This window comes from Apus apus, chromosome 5, assembly GCF_020740795.1.
Source record: "Apus apus isolate bApuApu2 chromosome 5, bApuApu2.pri.cur, whole genome shotgun sequence".
Lineage (NCBI taxonomy): Eukaryota > Metazoa > Chordata > Aves > Apodiformes > Apodidae > Apus > Apus apus.
This window is the reverse complement of record NC_067286.1, coordinates 1,687,979-1,704,822: the sequence shown is the minus strand read 5'-3', so window position 1 is coordinate 1,704,822 and position 16,844 is coordinate 1,687,979. Positions and strand designations below refer to the sequence as shown.

Here is a 16,844-nt window from a genome sequence, read left to right as displayed (position 1 = left end):
AATCTACCTCCCACAACCCTTCCCACCCTCTCCCCACCTTCCCAGTGCAACTGCTGGGCCCAGGCAGAGGTCACCACTACCAAGTGGCCTTGAGGCAGCTCCTGTAGCTTCAGTCCAGCCTCTTAACAGTTCCCACCTCTGAGATCTCCCTTCACTCCCTGTTTTCTCCACACAGCAGCACCATTTGTTAGACACAATGGTGAGGTGCCAACCCCCACTTCAGCAGCCTCCCCTGAATTCACAGGGACACATTCAACAAGCTCAGATACTCAAACCTTCCTTTCCTTGAGCATTTATTACATCAACAGCTTGGGTGGCAAAGACATTTTAAAACACAACTTCAGTCACTGAGCAATTCCTGCAGGAAATCCCACCAGAAGGGACAAGAGTCATTTTTATAAAAGCACCAAAACAAGTAAAACCTGATCCCTCTCACATTTTCCATCTATGCCCAACTCATGGCTGCACAGAGCATGGAACACAACCCTGCCAGTGCAGGCCTCTCACTCCAGAGAGAAACAGAAAGCCACCTGGAACCAAGTCACTTTATTGGATGGAGGGCAGTACACAAAACACAAGAGAAAATAGGGGTGATATTTGGTACAGAATATAAGAACTGTTTTATCTAGAGAGCTGAAGATGCATGCATGGCTGGACAGCAAAGTAGGAGTCCCACTGAAACCCACAGGGTGGCTCTTCAGCTCTTATTGTCACTGTCCCCAAGGGTGTGCTTGTCAAAGAGGTACTCTGCCATGCCATATTTTGGTGCCCCCATCTTCCGCAGGTTGGTCACATGGTCACCCAGCTCTTTGATGGATTTCACCTGCTCATCCAGGTAATGAGTCTCAATGAAGTCACACAACTGAAAGGGAGACAAGAGAGTGTGAAATTCAGGCCCAAACACAAGCTTCTCCTGCTGAAGCAACGTCAGAAATCCTACCAATCCTCTCCAGGGAAAAGATCCAGAATGACAACTTTAATGCTGCAGAAGACAGCAGGGAGGAAGGAGCTCTCTGTTTTGCCTCAAAGCCAGAACAAGACCAAGAAGTGAGGCAGGCTCACCTAGGCATGCTTGCTCCAGACCCCAGCTCAGGGAGCCTCCCCCTGCCTCATTAGAAGCAAGAGAAAAGTTTCCAAACAGATGCAGAAGCCCCCACTGCTCAGCACTTGGATCCACAACCATCTAGATTTATACCTGTAGGGTGGCCCAGCAGTATTGTTTCTTTCAAAAGAAGTTCCTGTACCTCATGCACAACACTTCCCTGATTCAGACACCTGCTGATCTCTCATACTAAGAAGCCTCAATCCAGCCTTGCCCATAACTCCCACCTGTGAAGCAGCCTTTATTTCCAGACACTGTGTTCTGAAGTGTCAGGGCTTTTAACATTTGGAAGCAATGCTTGAACTTTATGACAGCCTTACAGGCATCCATTGATTGAAGGAACTCATCCCACACAGAACCAAGGCCCTCTTTCTGTTTGTCCATGAGCACCCTCTGGTCCCAAGAGGGACAGAAAGGTCTGAACAAAGCAATGCACCTACTGGTCAGCAAGGCAGGCCTCAGCCACCCCAGCCACACTGCAACTGGTCCTCCTGGCCACTTGTGGGAATAACCCAACAGCTGAGGTACAGGCTGACACCCAGGCCTTCCCTTTGGCAAAGCTGCACCACTAGTTCACATCCTTTTTCCACCTTCAGGCATGTCAGGGACACACAGCTTGCCCCTGAACCCCCAGCACTAGGCAGACATGAGCCCCCTGACAGCTCAGCCACATCCCCAGCTGCTGCATCCACTTACATGTGGGTCATTCTTCTCAGTTGCCAGTTTGTGCAGCTCCAGCAGTGATTGGTTCACATTCTTCTCCAGGTGCAGGGCACACTCCATTGCAGTCAGGCCATTCTCCCAGTCATCACGATCTGGCTTCTACAAGGGGAAGAGCACATGACTCTGTTTTAAGTACCCACAGAGCATCAGGGAGCAAAGTCTTTCAGACCAGTCTCTCAAAGCCTCTCTTTAGACAAAGTTCAGGCATTTAGGTATCCTTTAAAACTTGGTGGACACAGTGCACATCCTGAACAGGACTGAATGCACACAGACTGGTCCCCATGCCCAAGGTTCTCCTCATATTATGTTCTCCAAACTCCTGTAGGCAAGAGAACTACAATGTACTGTCTTTCCCCTCCTGTTACAACCTAATGGCTTAAACATGTGGCTCTATGAGCAGGCAACAGGCAGGATCTCAGAAATGAAGCAGTTGAGACACCACTGCAGGCAGATCTAGTCCTCAGCTCAGAGCTGCCTGGTGTTTACAAGTACTCAGATTTACTGGTAAACAAAGGAATTCTTCTCAAGTGCCCATCACTTGCTGTGTTTGCTCTTTTCTCCCACAAAGAGCTCATGCACTAAATTGCCCCCACAGTACTGCTTACTTTCTGCTGTGCCAGATGATGTAATTAAAGTGACTTCAAGAAAACAGTGCTGTAAGATCTTGCAGTGAGCCATAACAAGCCATTGCAAACTTGACATTTCATATTGCCCTGGCAAGAGACTCAAGAGCTCTCTAGAAACCAGCGTGGAGAACAGAGAAGCTCTTGCCATTAAGTTGAAGGAGCCTGGAAACAGAACAAGAGTCTAGATCTGCAATTAGATAGGACAAGGCACAGCTCCACTCCTCACCTTGATGTCCTGCAGGAAGATGCGCCCACCCCTCTGGTTCTGCAGCTTCATCAGCTTCTCAGCGTGCTCACGTTCCTCGTGGGACTGATGCAGGAAGTACTTGGCAAAGTTTTTCAGGGCCACGTCATCCCGGTCAAAGTAGTAGGACTGAAAAAAGAAGAGTTGATAAGCTCAAAGCCCCGAGCCTCACACAGCCAAGTCCATACTGTGACTTGAGACACCCTCCTATCAGCCCTGCTTTGAGATGGCTGGAGGCCAAGCTCAGGCTGGTGGCAGCAGGAGGACAGCAGGGCAGGGTGGCAAAGCTCTGCCCTTCGTGGCAAGTTCCATTTTGCTGACTAGGACTAAGCTGTAACCTGTGCCCCTTCAGAAATAAATGGTTCAGTTTTCCGAGACAAAAAAACCCCACAAAGATACCATTTCAAACACAGCAGACTTCAAAAGCCTCTTTCAAGAAGGAAAAGTCCTCCCTGCTCCCTTTGTTTGCCCGGGTTTGTTTACAATGTTCATAAGTCAAAGTTCTGACTTGCAATAGACCTTAAAGGTGGCCAAGAACTTGGAGTACTTTTGCAATATAGTTCCCATGTTTCCGTGGCTTATCAGGGATTAGACTAAGAAGTACACTTTCTGCTTCCGGGGGAAAAAAAGTGTATCTCATTTAAAAGACAAGATGATAAAAGAAACTAAAAATACATATTCAACAGCAAATACGTCATGTTTTTTGAGAGCCAAAAAAACTGTAACAGCAGTTAGAAGCCATCACACAGCTTGTGTGTTCAGGATTCAATGGAAAGCTTTGTGTCAACTGCCCAGTTATTTACCAAATTACCACAGAATTTTCTGCTCTTAAACCAGCAGCTTGGAGGTTCAAGGCAAGACACTGGTGCTTGTGGGCCACTACCCTTCAACAACACAATCACACTCAGCTTGTAGCTGAGGTGCAGACCTTCACAGGCATCCAAAAACAAGCTGTGAAGTTCTACACCTACATGCCACAACATACTAGTGTCACTGGAAGGTCTCGAGTTACCTGCACATCCAAAGCAGTAAAGATTGCTGCACAGAGGTCAAGAGCAGCTGCTTGGACCCAATTCACTCATCCCAGCTACGGCTAAAATCGGAGTCTCATGCCAAATGAGACATGTAAGCACAGCGCCAAGGAAACCACCGGTTCCTACTAATTCACTTTGCAGTTGCAAAGGAAATAAAAAAAAAAACCTTGCCCCAGAGACAAGAACGCCCGTGGGAAAGGTGCCAATCCCTTCGTTAGTCAACTCCTGCCAGCCATCCAGCCCAGCCCCAAGGGCAGAGCCGCCTGGAAGCTGCTGAGCTGTGCTGATAACCAGCCCGCCAAGGGCAAGGGACAGAGCGGTTAACGTGCAACCCAAGTTCGACACCGAGATAAAAGGCCTTACCTAGGGAAAACAGGCGCCCGCCCCACCCCCCGGGGAAGGCCGAGAACAGCTCGGAGGCAGCGGGGGGAGGAGGAGAAGGAAGAGGAGGAGGAGCGCGGCTGCGCCCGCAGGCACCGCCCGGCCCCCGGGAACCCCCCGCCCGGCCCCCTCCCGAGCAGCGAGCCCCCCGCTCTGCGCCAGCCGCCCCTTCCCTCCCTTCACTAACCCCTCCCCGCCTCCAGCCCTTCCTTCCCTACTCCCTCCCCTTCCTCAGGCCTCACACACAAGGTGCGACGCTTCTCCCCCCCAAGCCCGGCCCGGCCAGGCCTCTCCCCTCAGGGAGAGGCCACACGGGGTAGGCCCCGAGCCGGGCCTGGCCTCCCGCCCCTACCTGAGCGCTCCGGGTAGGCCCGAGGCGCCTCCCCCCTCCCTGCCAGGCCTCCCGCCTCCCCCTCACCATGCTGAGGTACACGTAGGAAGCGTAGAGCTCCAGGTTGATCTGCCTGTTGATGGCGGCTTCGCAGTCCTGGTGGTAGTTCTGGCGCACCTGGGAGGGGGGCGCAGCCATGGCGGTGCCTGACGGAGGGTCGAGCCGACGGGTGGGGCTGGTGAAAGGTGGTGGTGGTGGTGAGGAGAATGGGGGGAGGGGGGTGGCGAGAGCCCGAGCGCGGCCGGTTCCGTCCAAGCACTGTTGAAGCAGGAACCCGCTCCGCTCCGCTCCCGACGCGCTCTGACCCAGGGGGGCAGCCCGCGCCGGCTTTTTATAGCGCGGTGGGCGTGGCCGCCTCGAACCACGCCCCCTCCTCCGAAGGGGGCGGGGCCTCCCTGTTCTGCTGCCCCGCCGTGACTCAGCACCACGCCCCCCCCGCCCCGCCCCCTGCCGCGCGCCGCGGCCACGCCCCCCTCTCCCCGCTCCCTCAGCCCCCTCAGCCGCCATCATGGCCGCCCGGCCCGGGGGGGGCTGTCCCCGCTGCCCCCCAAACTGCCCCTCAAACTGCCCCCTTCCCCACCCCCGCCTCTCGCCGTTACCCCCCCCGGGGGCCTCCAGGCGCGGTGTGTCGTCTCTCTCCGCCCAGCTCCGGGCCCCGCGGAGGGGAAGGAGCAGGCCCGGAGAGCCAAGGGCCTGGGCGGCCCTGCAGGCGCTGAGGTGGGTCGGTGCAACCTCAAAAAAAACCAAAACAAAACACCTTGGATCCCTTCGCTCTTAAACGTTCGAGCTGCGCGACGAGGTACGGCGTTGGGAAGGAAGGAGGGGTGAATTTCCACGGTGGATGGTTTGTTGGTTCTCCTTTCATTTACACCAGTGGTAGTTGGGACTGGCCACCAGTCTGAAAGCTGGGCTGGCTGTTGGTGGCAGCTGTTGGCCCTGGCTTCCTACCCCAGTAACGCAGCTGGAGAACCTTCTTGTAGCCCTAGGAGGAGGGGTAATGGTTTCAGGCTGAAAGAGGGTACATTTAGATGATGTGGTAGGATGTCATGGCCCCTGTGAGGTTGGTGAGACACAAGTACAGGTTGCCTGGAGAGGGGGTGAGAAGCCCTGTCCCTCAAAAGTGTTGAAGGGCAGGTTGGATGGGGCTTGGAGCAGCCTGGGCTGGTGGGAGGTGTCCCTGCCCATGCAGGGGGGCTGGATCTAGATGATCTCTAAGGTCCCTTCCAACCCAAACCAGTCCATGGCTCTAGGATTGTATGGCCAGCAAGAAAAAGAGGCTGAGGGGAGACCTCCTCACTCTCTACAACTCCCTGAAAGGAGGTTGGCCTCTTCTCCCAAGGAACAAGCAACAGCACAAGAGGAAATGGCCTCAGGCTGCTCCAGGGGAGGTTGAATCTTGGGAACAATTCCTTCCCCCAAAGGGCTGTCAGGGCCTGGCCCAGGCTGCCCAGGGCAGGGGGGGAGTCCCCATCCTTGGGGGGGTTTCCAAGCCCTGGAGATGGTGCTGAGGGACATGGGGCAGTGGTGGCCTGGGCAGGGCTGGGGGAATGGGTGGGCTGGAGGGTCTGAAGGGGCTTTTCCAACCAAAACAATTCCATGACTCTTATGACCTGGTGAGCTTTCAGACTTCCTCCTGTCAGTGACCAGGCCCTCCTTTGACTGCCTCAATGACACTCCTAAGAAATCCAAGAAACAATTAAACACAGGGCAAAATCCTGGGTCAGCCCGATGAGCCAACCAAACACGACTGAGCAAACATGAACTGAACTCTTCAAAGTTGCTCCAACCTTATTATCAGGCACCTGCAGTGATGGCTCTGGGTGTTTGCTAACAAGGCACCCTGGATGTTGGCACCAGGGATGACTAAAGGCACCATCCATTAGAATACTGGTGAGAAACTAACATTTTTTTGCCCTCAGATACTCGCTTTGTTTGATGGTGAGGTTTAGGAGTCTACACTCAGTTCAAACCTCATGCTGAATAATAAGGAACTGAGAAATAAGAAAAAAACTGAGCCTTGAGGTGAAAATTTCAGCTGCTTTTAGCACTTCCACAGCCATCTGGTTTGTGCAGTCGTTTATTTTCAAGAACCACTGGATGATTTTACTTTCTGGTGTCTGAAATGTTAAGCAGTGTGACCTTGAGGGCTGGAAACATCCTCCTTCAACTGAGATCATCCCATAACACCAGGCTCCCCAAATCCTGCCTTTTCCTAATCCAATGCTAATGCTGAAAATTCATCAGCTTTATGAGGTTGTGGAACCTGTGGACACAGAATAAATCGATTTTCCTCTAACCTGTTATTTCTACAAAGCTTTATTTGCTCTTTGAACCTTCCTGATAGTTGTGTGATTGCCCAGGTGTGAGGGCAGAGGTGTGTGTGTGTGTGTGCAATGTGCTTGTGTCAGCACAGGGGCACTTCTGGAGGTGCTTAGAGTGCCTGAGGCACCCAAGGGCTTCCTTTGTTTCATTTTTCTGTTGCTTCTCTCAATTAACCATCACAATTCATTAAGGTATGTAAGACAACACGGGTCACACACCTACCACTTCAGCAGGCTGCCAGCTACATTTGATCAGCTCCTGTTTCCCTCCCACACCAAGGCTTATGTAAGGAAATAGAAAAGAAAAAGCTGTAACTGCTGGCCAGGTTTGCATCATTATTTTTTTTGCATCATCTGCACTAGATCTGGCTGGAGAGGCTTCCCAAAAATCAGGAGCTGTCCTGAAGCACGAGATGACTTGACATCAATTAGCAGTTGATTGCAGAACCTGTCGTAGCATTCCAGAAAGGCCAGCCTTGAAGCCACAAAACACTTAACCATTTTTTTTGGTGTGTTATCTTTACAGTTTTTGCTTTCTTTCCACCCAGCCTTTCTGCCTCTGGCTGACCCCTGGAATGACAAGAAGAGACTTGCCCACAAGTTTCTAAATGTCAGGGTGTTGCTGTTTATTTATCTTCCCCGTCCTCATGACACCGTTCCCTGAATGGTGGAACAGCACAGCTTGTGAGAAACTGAGCAAACAATTTCCACTCTTTCCAGTGTTCCCTCTGTAGTTTGGACACCCTGTGCCACCCGTGGCTGCCTGTCAGCACCAGGAGATGAGGGAAGTCCTAGGTTCTGCTTCCTGGCCCCCAGGCAAGTTGCACAAACCTTCACGTTGTCTCTGATGACAGTGGATTGACGTGGGCAGAGGAGGAACCACGGGTTGGTGGTGCCTAGTGACCAAGGTGCTCAGCACTCTGCTCTCACCCCAGCCTGGGTTCAGCTGTACCCAGCCCTGTTCTGTCCATTGTGCAACTGACTCCCAAACTACTGCCACATCATGGTTTAATTTTCACTTCCCACTGCTTGCCTAAGGCTTGGTTCTTTACTCTGGTGCCTTTCTGCCTGACGAACACGTTGGCAAACATCCTTCAGAAGCAGCCTTGCCATGCTCAGGCTAGACTTCCCATCCAGTGGCCTTCACACTCAGCAACTGCAAGGTCATTTCTTGCATCTGACAATGCTTCACACTCTACTTTTCCCCCATATTCTTCACCAACAGTTAATTGCTCACCTGACTGTTACTCATTACACTATTGGAATCAGAGGGGAGATCCTGGCCTTGCTTCTCACATCCAGTAGGCAAAAGATGTTGGTGTATGCAGGGAAAAAAAAAGAGCCTGCTCATCCAAATTACTTCTCCCAGTACATTTTTAGGTCCTTCAGTAAACTTTTAAAAACTGACACCCCTCCTCTCACTGTCACTCTGAGCTCCTGTCAGCTCTCAGCTGCCTCCTGGCCTCAGAGGCTTGTCTCATGCTGCCCACAGGCAAAAGCAAACATTGTGTGCCCACACCAGCCTCACATGGTTGAAGACAATCTCTGTTTTCCCTTGGACATGATCCCTGCAGAAACAATGGATTCAAGCTCTCCTCTTTGCAGCTCAGAGATGACAAACAGAGCACAGACCCAAACATCAGCCAGTCTGGGGACAGTAAGGCTTGCCTTCCTCATCCCACAGCTGGAGAAGATCACTTGCATTTAAATAATTGAAGCTTCTGTGATGAATGTTTCCACAGATACACAGAAGATGATGAAGTCACAGACCAGTTGTTCATTTGGGAGCTGAGAGCGGGGTTTAAGAGGCCAGGACAGGTGGTTACAGCAGGTCTGTGTGGGCAGGACCCTGCACAGCACCAGGCAGCAAAAACACCTGATGTTGGCAAAGGCTCTGCAGAGGGTGAGACCCAGGGTTAAAAAAGAGAAAAAAAGGGAAAATTCCATGATTCTTACACCCACTTCAGGCTCATTCACACTGACTTTACCTCCTTGTGCCATGATCCTTCCAAACAGTGGCAGTGATCCCACTGCTGGCAGAAAATATGACTTTTCAGCAGATACTGGACAATATTTGCACAGAGGAAATCCTGAGCTTGTAAAACCAGTAGCCAAATTCTTTGCTGAGACAGTGACTGAGGAAGAACTTGGCATGTGACTGAGGCCTCCAGCTCGACCTCCAAGGAGAGAGGGCTCCCTTGGTGTGAGCAGGCAGAGCTCACTGTAGCTGGATGAGCCAGAATCTTGAGGAATGCTGAAAATTTCATTTATCATCCCAAGAAATGCCTTAACATGCTTTTAGCATAATGGCTAAAAGAACAACAAACCCCAGTGAAAAAGCAACAACTGTTCCAAACCCAGTGAGAAAGACCTGAATATGCCTCACAATAAAATACAGTAACTTTTATCTTTCAAAGCTCAGAGTCCTGTAAACAAGATAAACTGTATCCAGTCAAATATTTGTTCTGGAAAACTTCCACCCTAGCCCCAAACTTCAATGTCACTCCGTTTACAGACTCGATGTAAACACAAAAACAGCCCCAAACTTGGCTCGGAGGTGTTGATCATGTGGCTGGAAATTTGACCCTCATCTCAACGGTGAACAGCTTAAAAACATCTGGGATCCACTTGTTTGGGAAGATATCCTGAAAATGGAACTGCCATTAACTGCAAATTCCTCCTCCAGTCCCTCGGGTGAAGATTTTTTTCTGTCATTTCTTTTAAGGGCTGAAATATCTCCATGTGGGAAAGCCAGGATTTAAGCAAGAGGTTTTTCCAGCACAGAATGCAAATGAGTGGGGGACACAGAACTGCCAGTTCCTGGAAACACTCTCCTGGGACAAAAAGACAAAGGAAGTCATTCTGGGAAATTGGCTTAGGAGACAACTGAACCACAAGCTGTTCTGCTACAGGAAAAAAAAAAAAAAAAAAGCCCCAAAGACAAAATAACCTGCAACTGTCTGTGCTACAGGATTTGTAGGCAAGGAGCACAACCCCCTCATTTTAGACAGACATTTTCTGAGCTGTGTTAGAGGTTTGATCCTCACTGTGGAACCTTCTGGCACACACTCAGCCTCGATGGAATGTCCCAGGAGGTGACAATGCTCTAATTGGTTCAGAATACCCTTTGGATGCAATTTGGTGAATTGATGACCACCTCTCAGCCCCGTTTCACCTCATTTCAAGGCTGGGACTGGAAAGTTCTCCCTCTGACCCCAAGGCCCTGTGCACTAACCCAACACACTGCAGCTTTCAAAGGTTTGCCAAGTTTTTAAAGCCAAAATGAATGGCACAGGCCAGGCCACAACCCCCAGCATTTGCACACTGCCATCATCCTCTTAGAGCGTGATCCACTGTTCCTCCCCCCTCCTCAGATTTACAAAGTCTTCAAAACAAGAAGCTGGAGGGTGGGATTCATTCTTAGTTTTGTTGTACCTCACTTTTTCCTCAAACGTTGCAAAGCTGGGAAAAAAGACAACACAAACCACCCACACTTGCCAACAGAATCACTCAGCTGAAGTCAACAACTATTTCTCAATCCACCAAAAATCACCTCCTTCCTATCATTGAATTCCCCTGCAAACCACTGGTAAATGTTGAAGCCTTCATGAATGACCAGGCAGCTTTCATCCTGACCAGGAAAAATGTCCTTTTTTTTATTATTTTTAAAGGTGGGGTTTCATCCCAGGTGCAATTCTGGCAGTTTGTGCAGCATCAGATTTGAACAGACACTTTGTTTTTCTCTTGAGCCACCCAGGAAGGGGCAGGCAGGCAAATGCTTTGGAGCATGATGAGAAGAAAGAAGCTTTTGCAGGGAACTGACAGTTAAACACCAGCTTAAGGAACATGCACCAGCTTAAGGAATAGCCCAATAAAGCATCAACTCCACCACAATAACAAGCACCTTGTCCCCCACCTCTGTCAGGCAGGATGTGCTGATGGCTCTTGTTGAGCAGGTTACTCCAGGAACTTATTTCATGGCTTATTTAGAGGGAGTGAAGAGATGAGGTCAGCTCAGTTTGGCTTAAAAGAACTGGAGGGATTTTCTCTGGTGAGGTGAGGCAGAGGTTTGGTGAGGTCAGGTGGAAAGCAGAGGGAGTTTCCTGGGAGTCTGCAGGAAGAGCTGGTTCCTGCCATGCTGGAAAGGGACATGGAGAACACCCATGAGGTTCCTCAAGCTGAGGTGAAGCCACAGCCTCTGGATGAGCTGGACACAGGTCCTTCCACAAGCCAGGACCAGCTGGTGGGGGACTGACCCACTGCTGCTTTCCCTGAGCTGTAACTGCTCCCATCCCACCTGCTGGGAAAACCTGGGAAGAAAAGAAAAAGCACCTCAAAACCTGAGAACATGGGTCTCAAACTTCTTCCACCACAGAATTTGTCAGGGGGGGGTAGGCGGGGGGGGCAAACCAAACAAAAGCAACGAGACTGGGCAGGGAGAGAAATAAAATGGGGGGAACAGTCAGCAGGCTCTGCTGGGGCAAGACCTGACCTTGGTACTAACAGGGTCGGATATGAGGACCATGTCTAAGGTGTCATCTTCAGCTCAGCAGATGTTGGAACCTGCCCACAGATAGCAACACTTCAGCAACCAAGAAACCAGTTGGAGAACGGGCTGCCTGAGAGATAAGAGGGAAGGGCAGCAAGTGCTGCTGGAGAGAAGTCCTCACGGTCCTTAGCAATCACATCTGGCTGTTTCAGACCACAGCACCAGCTCCGTTGGCAGATGTTCCACAGACTGGGTGGAATCATCCAACCCTGGTTAGACCTCCAGCCTCTTGGACTGTGGCCACCAGCTCGTGTTGCCCCGTGGTGTTGGTCAGTGTGGTGGAAAGATATTCCCACTTAAAAGCTGTCAGTACCAGGCTCATCTGCAGGGATCTTGGACTTTCTTAGGATCCAGGCAGCTCCATGACAGGTTTAAGACAGCCAGAGGAATGTTCTGTTTGGGCCGAGGGATCAGTTCCTCCCCTCAGTTGCTCCATGTGATGAGTAGGCCTGCTCAGTCATGCATGGCCACACTGCCCAAAACCTGTCTAAATATGCAATGATGACCAAGACTGAAACCAGTCAAATCAGGGACTTTCCAGTCCAACAAATAAAAAGAAATAAAAAAGATTTCTGCCTGAAACTCCTGTAGCTCAGGCTGGACTCCCTGCCTTTGATGTTCTTGGGTACTTCTAAAAGCCACCACACACACCTCATTTACCTTTTTTCCCTGTTTCCAGTAACCCCTGCTCCCCTCCCACAACCTTCACTGTTCATCAGGGCCTCTCCAGGCCAGCTCAGCTCATGAACCTGGCAGAAAACAGGAGAGGAAAAAAAAATCAGAGTCATGAAATTGTTTGGGTTGGAAAAGCCCTTTCAGATCATCAGATCCAACCATTCCCCCAGCCCTGCCCAGGCCACCACTGCCCCATGTCCCTCAGCACCATCTCCAGGGCTTGGAAACCCCTCCAGGGATGGGGACTCCCCCCCTTGCCCTGGGCAGTCTGGGCCAGGCCCTGACAGCCCCTTGGGGGAAGGAATTGTTCCCCAGATCCAACCTCAACCTCCCCTGGAGCAGCTTGAGGCCGGTTCCTCTTGTCCCACCCCTTGTTCCTGGGGAGCAGAGCCCGACCCCCCTGGCTCCAACCTCCTCTCAGCAGCTGCAGAGCCAGCAGGTCTCCCCTCAGCCTCCTTTGCTCCAGGCTGGACACCCCCAGCTCCCTCAGCTGCTCCTCACAAGTTCTCCAGCCCCTTCTCCTCCTGCTCCAGCCCCTTCCCCAGCTCCCTTGCCCTTCCCTGGCCACCCTCCAGCCCCTCCATGTCCTTCATGTCATGAGGGGCCCAAAACTGACCCCAGGATTTGAGGTGAAGCATTTTTTGGCCAGTTTCCAGGATGGGCTTTGCCAACAGATGGATCTGACGAGCTCCAGAATCGGGTGCAGGGTGGGAGGACAGGAGGTTGCTGGATGAGCTCAAGCATCCAGGTTGGGCCTTCATGCTGAGGTGGATGAAGGTGCTGGCCAAGCTCCATAGCAACAGGCAGCAGAAGAGAGGGGAGACAGAAGCAAATTGCTTCAAATACCACCACACCAGATCCTTGAGAGCTGGTGGCCACCTTCTCTGGAAGCAGAGGGGGCTTCCTCACACCTGCTGTGGCCAAGACACTTACTCTCACAACTGCATGGGCTGAAAATCCCCAGATAGGGACTGAAGCTGAAACAGCAAAGCCTGAACACCCAGGATTTGGCCAGGGTGCCAGGACACCAAGCAGTGAAGATGTTAAGTCCAGAAGGGAAGTGGCTGTAACAAGTTCTCTTCCAAAGCATTTCTCCAGTCAGGAGACCCAGGCTGACATCAGCTGAAACACCAGGAGGTGGAGGGAGTGGCTCAGATGTTAAACCACGTGGATGTTACTTGGGACACCAACTTAGAACAGCAGGGAAGAAAAAAAATAATAAATCAAGCAGAATTGCAGGGTTGTTACTTCATCCAGGAAACTGGGGCAGCAAAGTTCAGCTGGATGGGCTGGCTCAGCATGACCACACACAAAAAAAAAAAGCATCCAGCCTTCTCCTGGAAGTCATGAGCCACGGGGAGGATCCACCAGCAGGGAAGGCTGCCCAACACTGGGAGTTCCTTCTTCTTTCCCTCACCAAAGCCAAGATTTCCTGGAAAAGATGCTGTGTCAAGTCCAGGTTCTTGCCCAGGGAGGAGTACACACCCCAGCCCGGCTCGTGATCCCAACTGCCTGGTTTTGGGAAGCAAGGATCAAAGGGATTTTGCCATCAGACCTCGTGCTTATTTAACTCCCACCCTTATCACACATCTCTCTGATCAGTCAAGGAACAGGCTGTTTCCCTGCCCTCTTAACAAACTATTTGGATTTAGGATACCCAGGGAACTGCCCATACATACTTTGCCAGCTATTGTCACTGGTTTTAACAGCAGATAAATGGTATTTGCTGGTCCTGCTGTTGAGTCAAGGAGGGCAGCACAGGAGTCCCTACAGAAGATCCCCACCATCTCTCCGCCTTCTTTATTTGCCCACAAGTTCACTGGTTAAGGAAATCCTGGCTTTATCCCCTGCTTCCTTCATCTTTTCATACCCTTTGGAGTCACTAAGGTCACCTCCTCCCTGTAAATGGGAACATTTCGAGATGAACAGGGTGGGTGGCCTGTGGCTGTCATCACAAACTTCCCCCAGTTGGGAAGGGTTTAACACCTTCTTGCTCCACTCTCAAGGCCAGAAAAGGAAGGAGAAAAGGGACTGAGAAACTCTCTTTCTACAGCCACATCCGACATAAGAAACACCAGTGCCTGGACAGACTGAGGCAGGGGAAGAGAAAGTGACACCATCATAACTGGGAACTTTCTCTTCTTGTCCTACATCCCTCAGAAGTGCCTCTTCCAGACACAACTGGTAGGAACCAGTTCCACCCCTTTCCCCACATCATCCCCAGCCATCACCAGAGAGATCTGGGTTCTGCTTCAGCCTCTGCTTTCCTCTTAGGTAGGACTATCAGGATTGAGCATGTAGGAAAGGAACCAAACCCTTGGGATGGGAACTGGGAAGCAGATCCAATCTTCTCCTGACCACCACGTGACCTTGATTCATTTCCCTTCTTGGGAATGAGACAGCATTTAATATCCAGGCAAAGTGTTTTGCCTGACACCTGCAGCCACCAGACCAGGCCAGGCCCCCTTCATTTGCCAAGAGCAAATTTTAAAAAGCATCTTTCTTTTTTAACTTTACCTTTGAAAACCAGATTGTCCCCGAGTTGTAACCACGAGTGAGGGGATTTGTGAAAGGTCGCAGCACTTGATTTCAGAGTGTGCCTGGCCTGGGAAGGATCCTGTGCTTGACAACCCTCTCCAGGAAGATCCCAGAAACCTCTTTCAGATCCCTCACCTTGCTTCCAGCACCAGGATTACAGCCAGCAGCTGGCACACTGAGGAGCTGCTCAGGACTCCCAGCACCCCTCCTCCTCCTCCTCCTCCTCCTCCTCCTTCAACCCCTTCCCCTCAGAACACAGGGATTTCATGGCATGTGGAGGGGGAAGGACACCAGAAAGCTGCCAACTGCCAGTCACACCTCCCAGTATCATCCCCATTGGCAGAGCTAACACACCTGCCTAATCCTGTCACCACAAAGCACATAAGCTCATTTTCCTATAAGCACTTTCCACTGGGTTGGCCTCTCTATACATTAGCTCTGCTCCCTCAAGCTGTGTCAGGACTCATCAAGACTCTTCCTCCCTGCACCAGAAACGATCCCGAGTGACACCTGCACCTCACCCCACCGCCTCAGGGGAACCTCCCTGCTCTCCCGCAGCTCCCCAGGGGCCGCGACTCACCCAGCACCCCCGGTGTCTGGGTCACCCCTCCCAGCCCTCCACCAGCCCGGACAGACGCACCCGCAGCCGCCCCGCGGGACCGGGACAGAGCCGGGCCGGGCCGGGCCGGGCCAGCCAGGGAACCACCCCGGCAGCACCGGCCCCGTTACCAGCCCAGCCAGCCGCTCCGGCCCGGCCCAGGCAGCAGCGGGGCAGCTCGGGCCATGGCCGGGGCCCGGGACGGAGCTTACACGTGGTTGCGGAGCCCGGTGCGGGGCCGGCGCGGGGCTCCCGGGAGCAGCCCCAGCCCGCGCTGCCGCCGCGGGCCCGCAGGGGGCGCTGCCAGCGAGGAGTGCCCGGCGCAGCCAATCAGAGCGCTCCGTCGGCGGGACCGGGCGCATGCGCCGCGCCCCGGGGCACGCTGGGAGTTGTAGTCCCCGGTGGCGGGGTGGCGGGGGGCAGCGCGGAGCCTCCTGCCTCCCGCTCCTCGTCCCGGGAGGGGCTTCCGAGCCCCGGAGCCGTGGTGCTGAGGGACACGGGGCAGTGCTGGCCTGGGCAGGGCTAGAATAATGGTTGGGCCGGATCTTGAAGGCCTTCCCTTTGAAGGGAAGCTTTGCTGACCTTCAGGAGGTTCCCCCCTTTCCTCCACCTCATCCAGGTGCCCCCCGAAGGCTCATCCCCCCCGGGTTGCTCCTTGAGTGATGCCACCCAGAACTGGGGGTTTTCGGACTTCAAGCTGTTGAACTTCATGACCTTGAAGGTCTTTTCCGACCAGAACAATTCAGTGATGGTGTCACTTCTGCCTGCAGGTCCTGCCCCTCATCTTGCCCTCCCTGCCTGGCAGGGTGGCAGCTGCCATTCCCCAGGTTCTCCACCATCCTCCTGCAGGAACAGGCTCCCAGGGGGAGCATCTCTTGGGCTTCCAAAGATGAGGAAGACTGAAGTTTTATCTGCAGAGTGGATTGGCAAGAACTGGGCCAGAGCAACTGGAAGATCTACAGCACCAGCAAGTGGAAAACCACCAGGAAAAGGGGCCAGGGCTGAAAGGACAGGAGCCAAAGCAGAGGCCCAGCAGGGTATTCCCCAGGATATCATTAATATTTGTTTATATTGAATCCAGACACCAAAACACTTCAAAATTGTCCATCTGCTTTTTGGCTCTGCCAGTGCCAGAGCCACCAACAAGCATTTCCTGACACAATTCAGCAGAAATTAAAGAAAAAACAAACAAATAAAGCAATTATGGCAGAAGGGGTGCAAGGGCTTGTGGTGTGGAGGCAGAAACAGAGCATGGAAAAACACTTGGAAGCAGGAAAATCTTCAAGGTAAGGGCACGGGGTGAGAACAGGATGCCTGGTGGGAGCAGAGCAGGGTTAATGGTTGGACCTGATGATCTGAAAGGTCTTTTCCAACCTAAAGAATTCCATGACCTGTGGCCAGAGAGAAAATGTCACCCATGTAAAACCACCCCACAAAGCAAGCTCCAACTCCCTGTCGCAGTAAATGACCACGTTACCTGGAGAAGAACATGAATCCTCTGCTGATTCTCTGGAGGTTTGGGGGTGGGTTGTTTTTTTTTTTCCATGCTTGTTCCATCTTTTCCCTCAGTATTAATGAGCCAAAGACCTGAGCAGGCTGCAGCCCTTGCATCACTCCCTGGGGTCCCTCTGGGACACAGCAGCACTTAAAGAGAAGTTGATG

At 52.2% G+C, this 16,844-nt stretch overlaps 1 protein-coding gene and 2 long non-coding RNA genes across 4 annotated transcripts; 1 reads left to right on the top strand and 2 right to left on the bottom strand.

The window, feature by feature from the left end:
* Positions 1-531: 531 nt before the first annotated feature.
* On the bottom strand, positions 532-4,818 carry FTH1 (ferritin heavy chain 1). Its single transcript, XM_051620839.1, has 4 exons — positions 4,529-4,818; positions 2,678-2,824; positions 1,799-1,924; positions 532-862 (listed from the first exon to the last, which is right to left on the bottom strand). The coding sequence occupies exons 1-4, from the start codon at positions 4,637-4,639 to the stop codon at positions 698-700; spliced, it is 549 nt and encodes a 182-aa protein (XP_051476799.1). The 5' UTR covers positions 4,640-4,818; the 3' UTR covers positions 532-697.
* A 169-nt stretch (positions 4,819-4,987) lies between these two features.
* LOC127385250 (uncharacterized) lies at positions 4,988-6,797 on the top strand. The gene is made up of 2 exons (XR_007889629.1): positions 4,988-5,353; positions 6,127-6,797. It is a non-coding gene; the product is annotated as an uncharacterized LOC127385250 (long non-coding RNA).
* A 3,659-nt stretch (positions 6,798-10,456) lies between these two features.
* Positions 10,457-15,465, bottom strand: LOC127385246 (uncharacterized). 2 transcript variants are annotated; one of them, XR_007889625.1, is made up of 3 exons: positions 15,395-15,465; positions 12,663-13,478; positions 10,457-12,120 (listed from the first exon to the last, which is right to left on the bottom strand). It is a non-coding gene; the product is annotated as an uncharacterized LOC127385246 (long non-coding RNA). The 2 variants fall into 2 exon arrangements; XR_007889626.1 differs by lacking the exon at positions 15,395-15,465 and having other exon boundaries at positions 10,457-11,132; positions 11,315-12,120; positions 12,663-13,613.
* Positions 15,466-16,844: the final 1,379 nt, after the last annotated feature.

Bases quoted from the DNA above. Each gene is read 5' to 3' on its own strand.
- FTH1 (XM_051620839.1), bottom strand. From the start codon at position 4,639: ATGGCTGCGCCCCCCTCCCAGGTGCGCCAGAACTACCACCAGGACTGC. The intron at 2,825-4,528 runs GTGAGGGGGAGG...TTCTTTTTTCAG, and splicing joins CCTACGTGTACCTCAGCATG to TCCTACTACTTTGACCGGGA. The intron at 1,925-2,677 runs GTGAGGAGTGGA...TTCCCCTTGTAG, and splicing joins TCTTCCTGCAGGACATCAAG to AAGCCAGATCGTGATGACTG.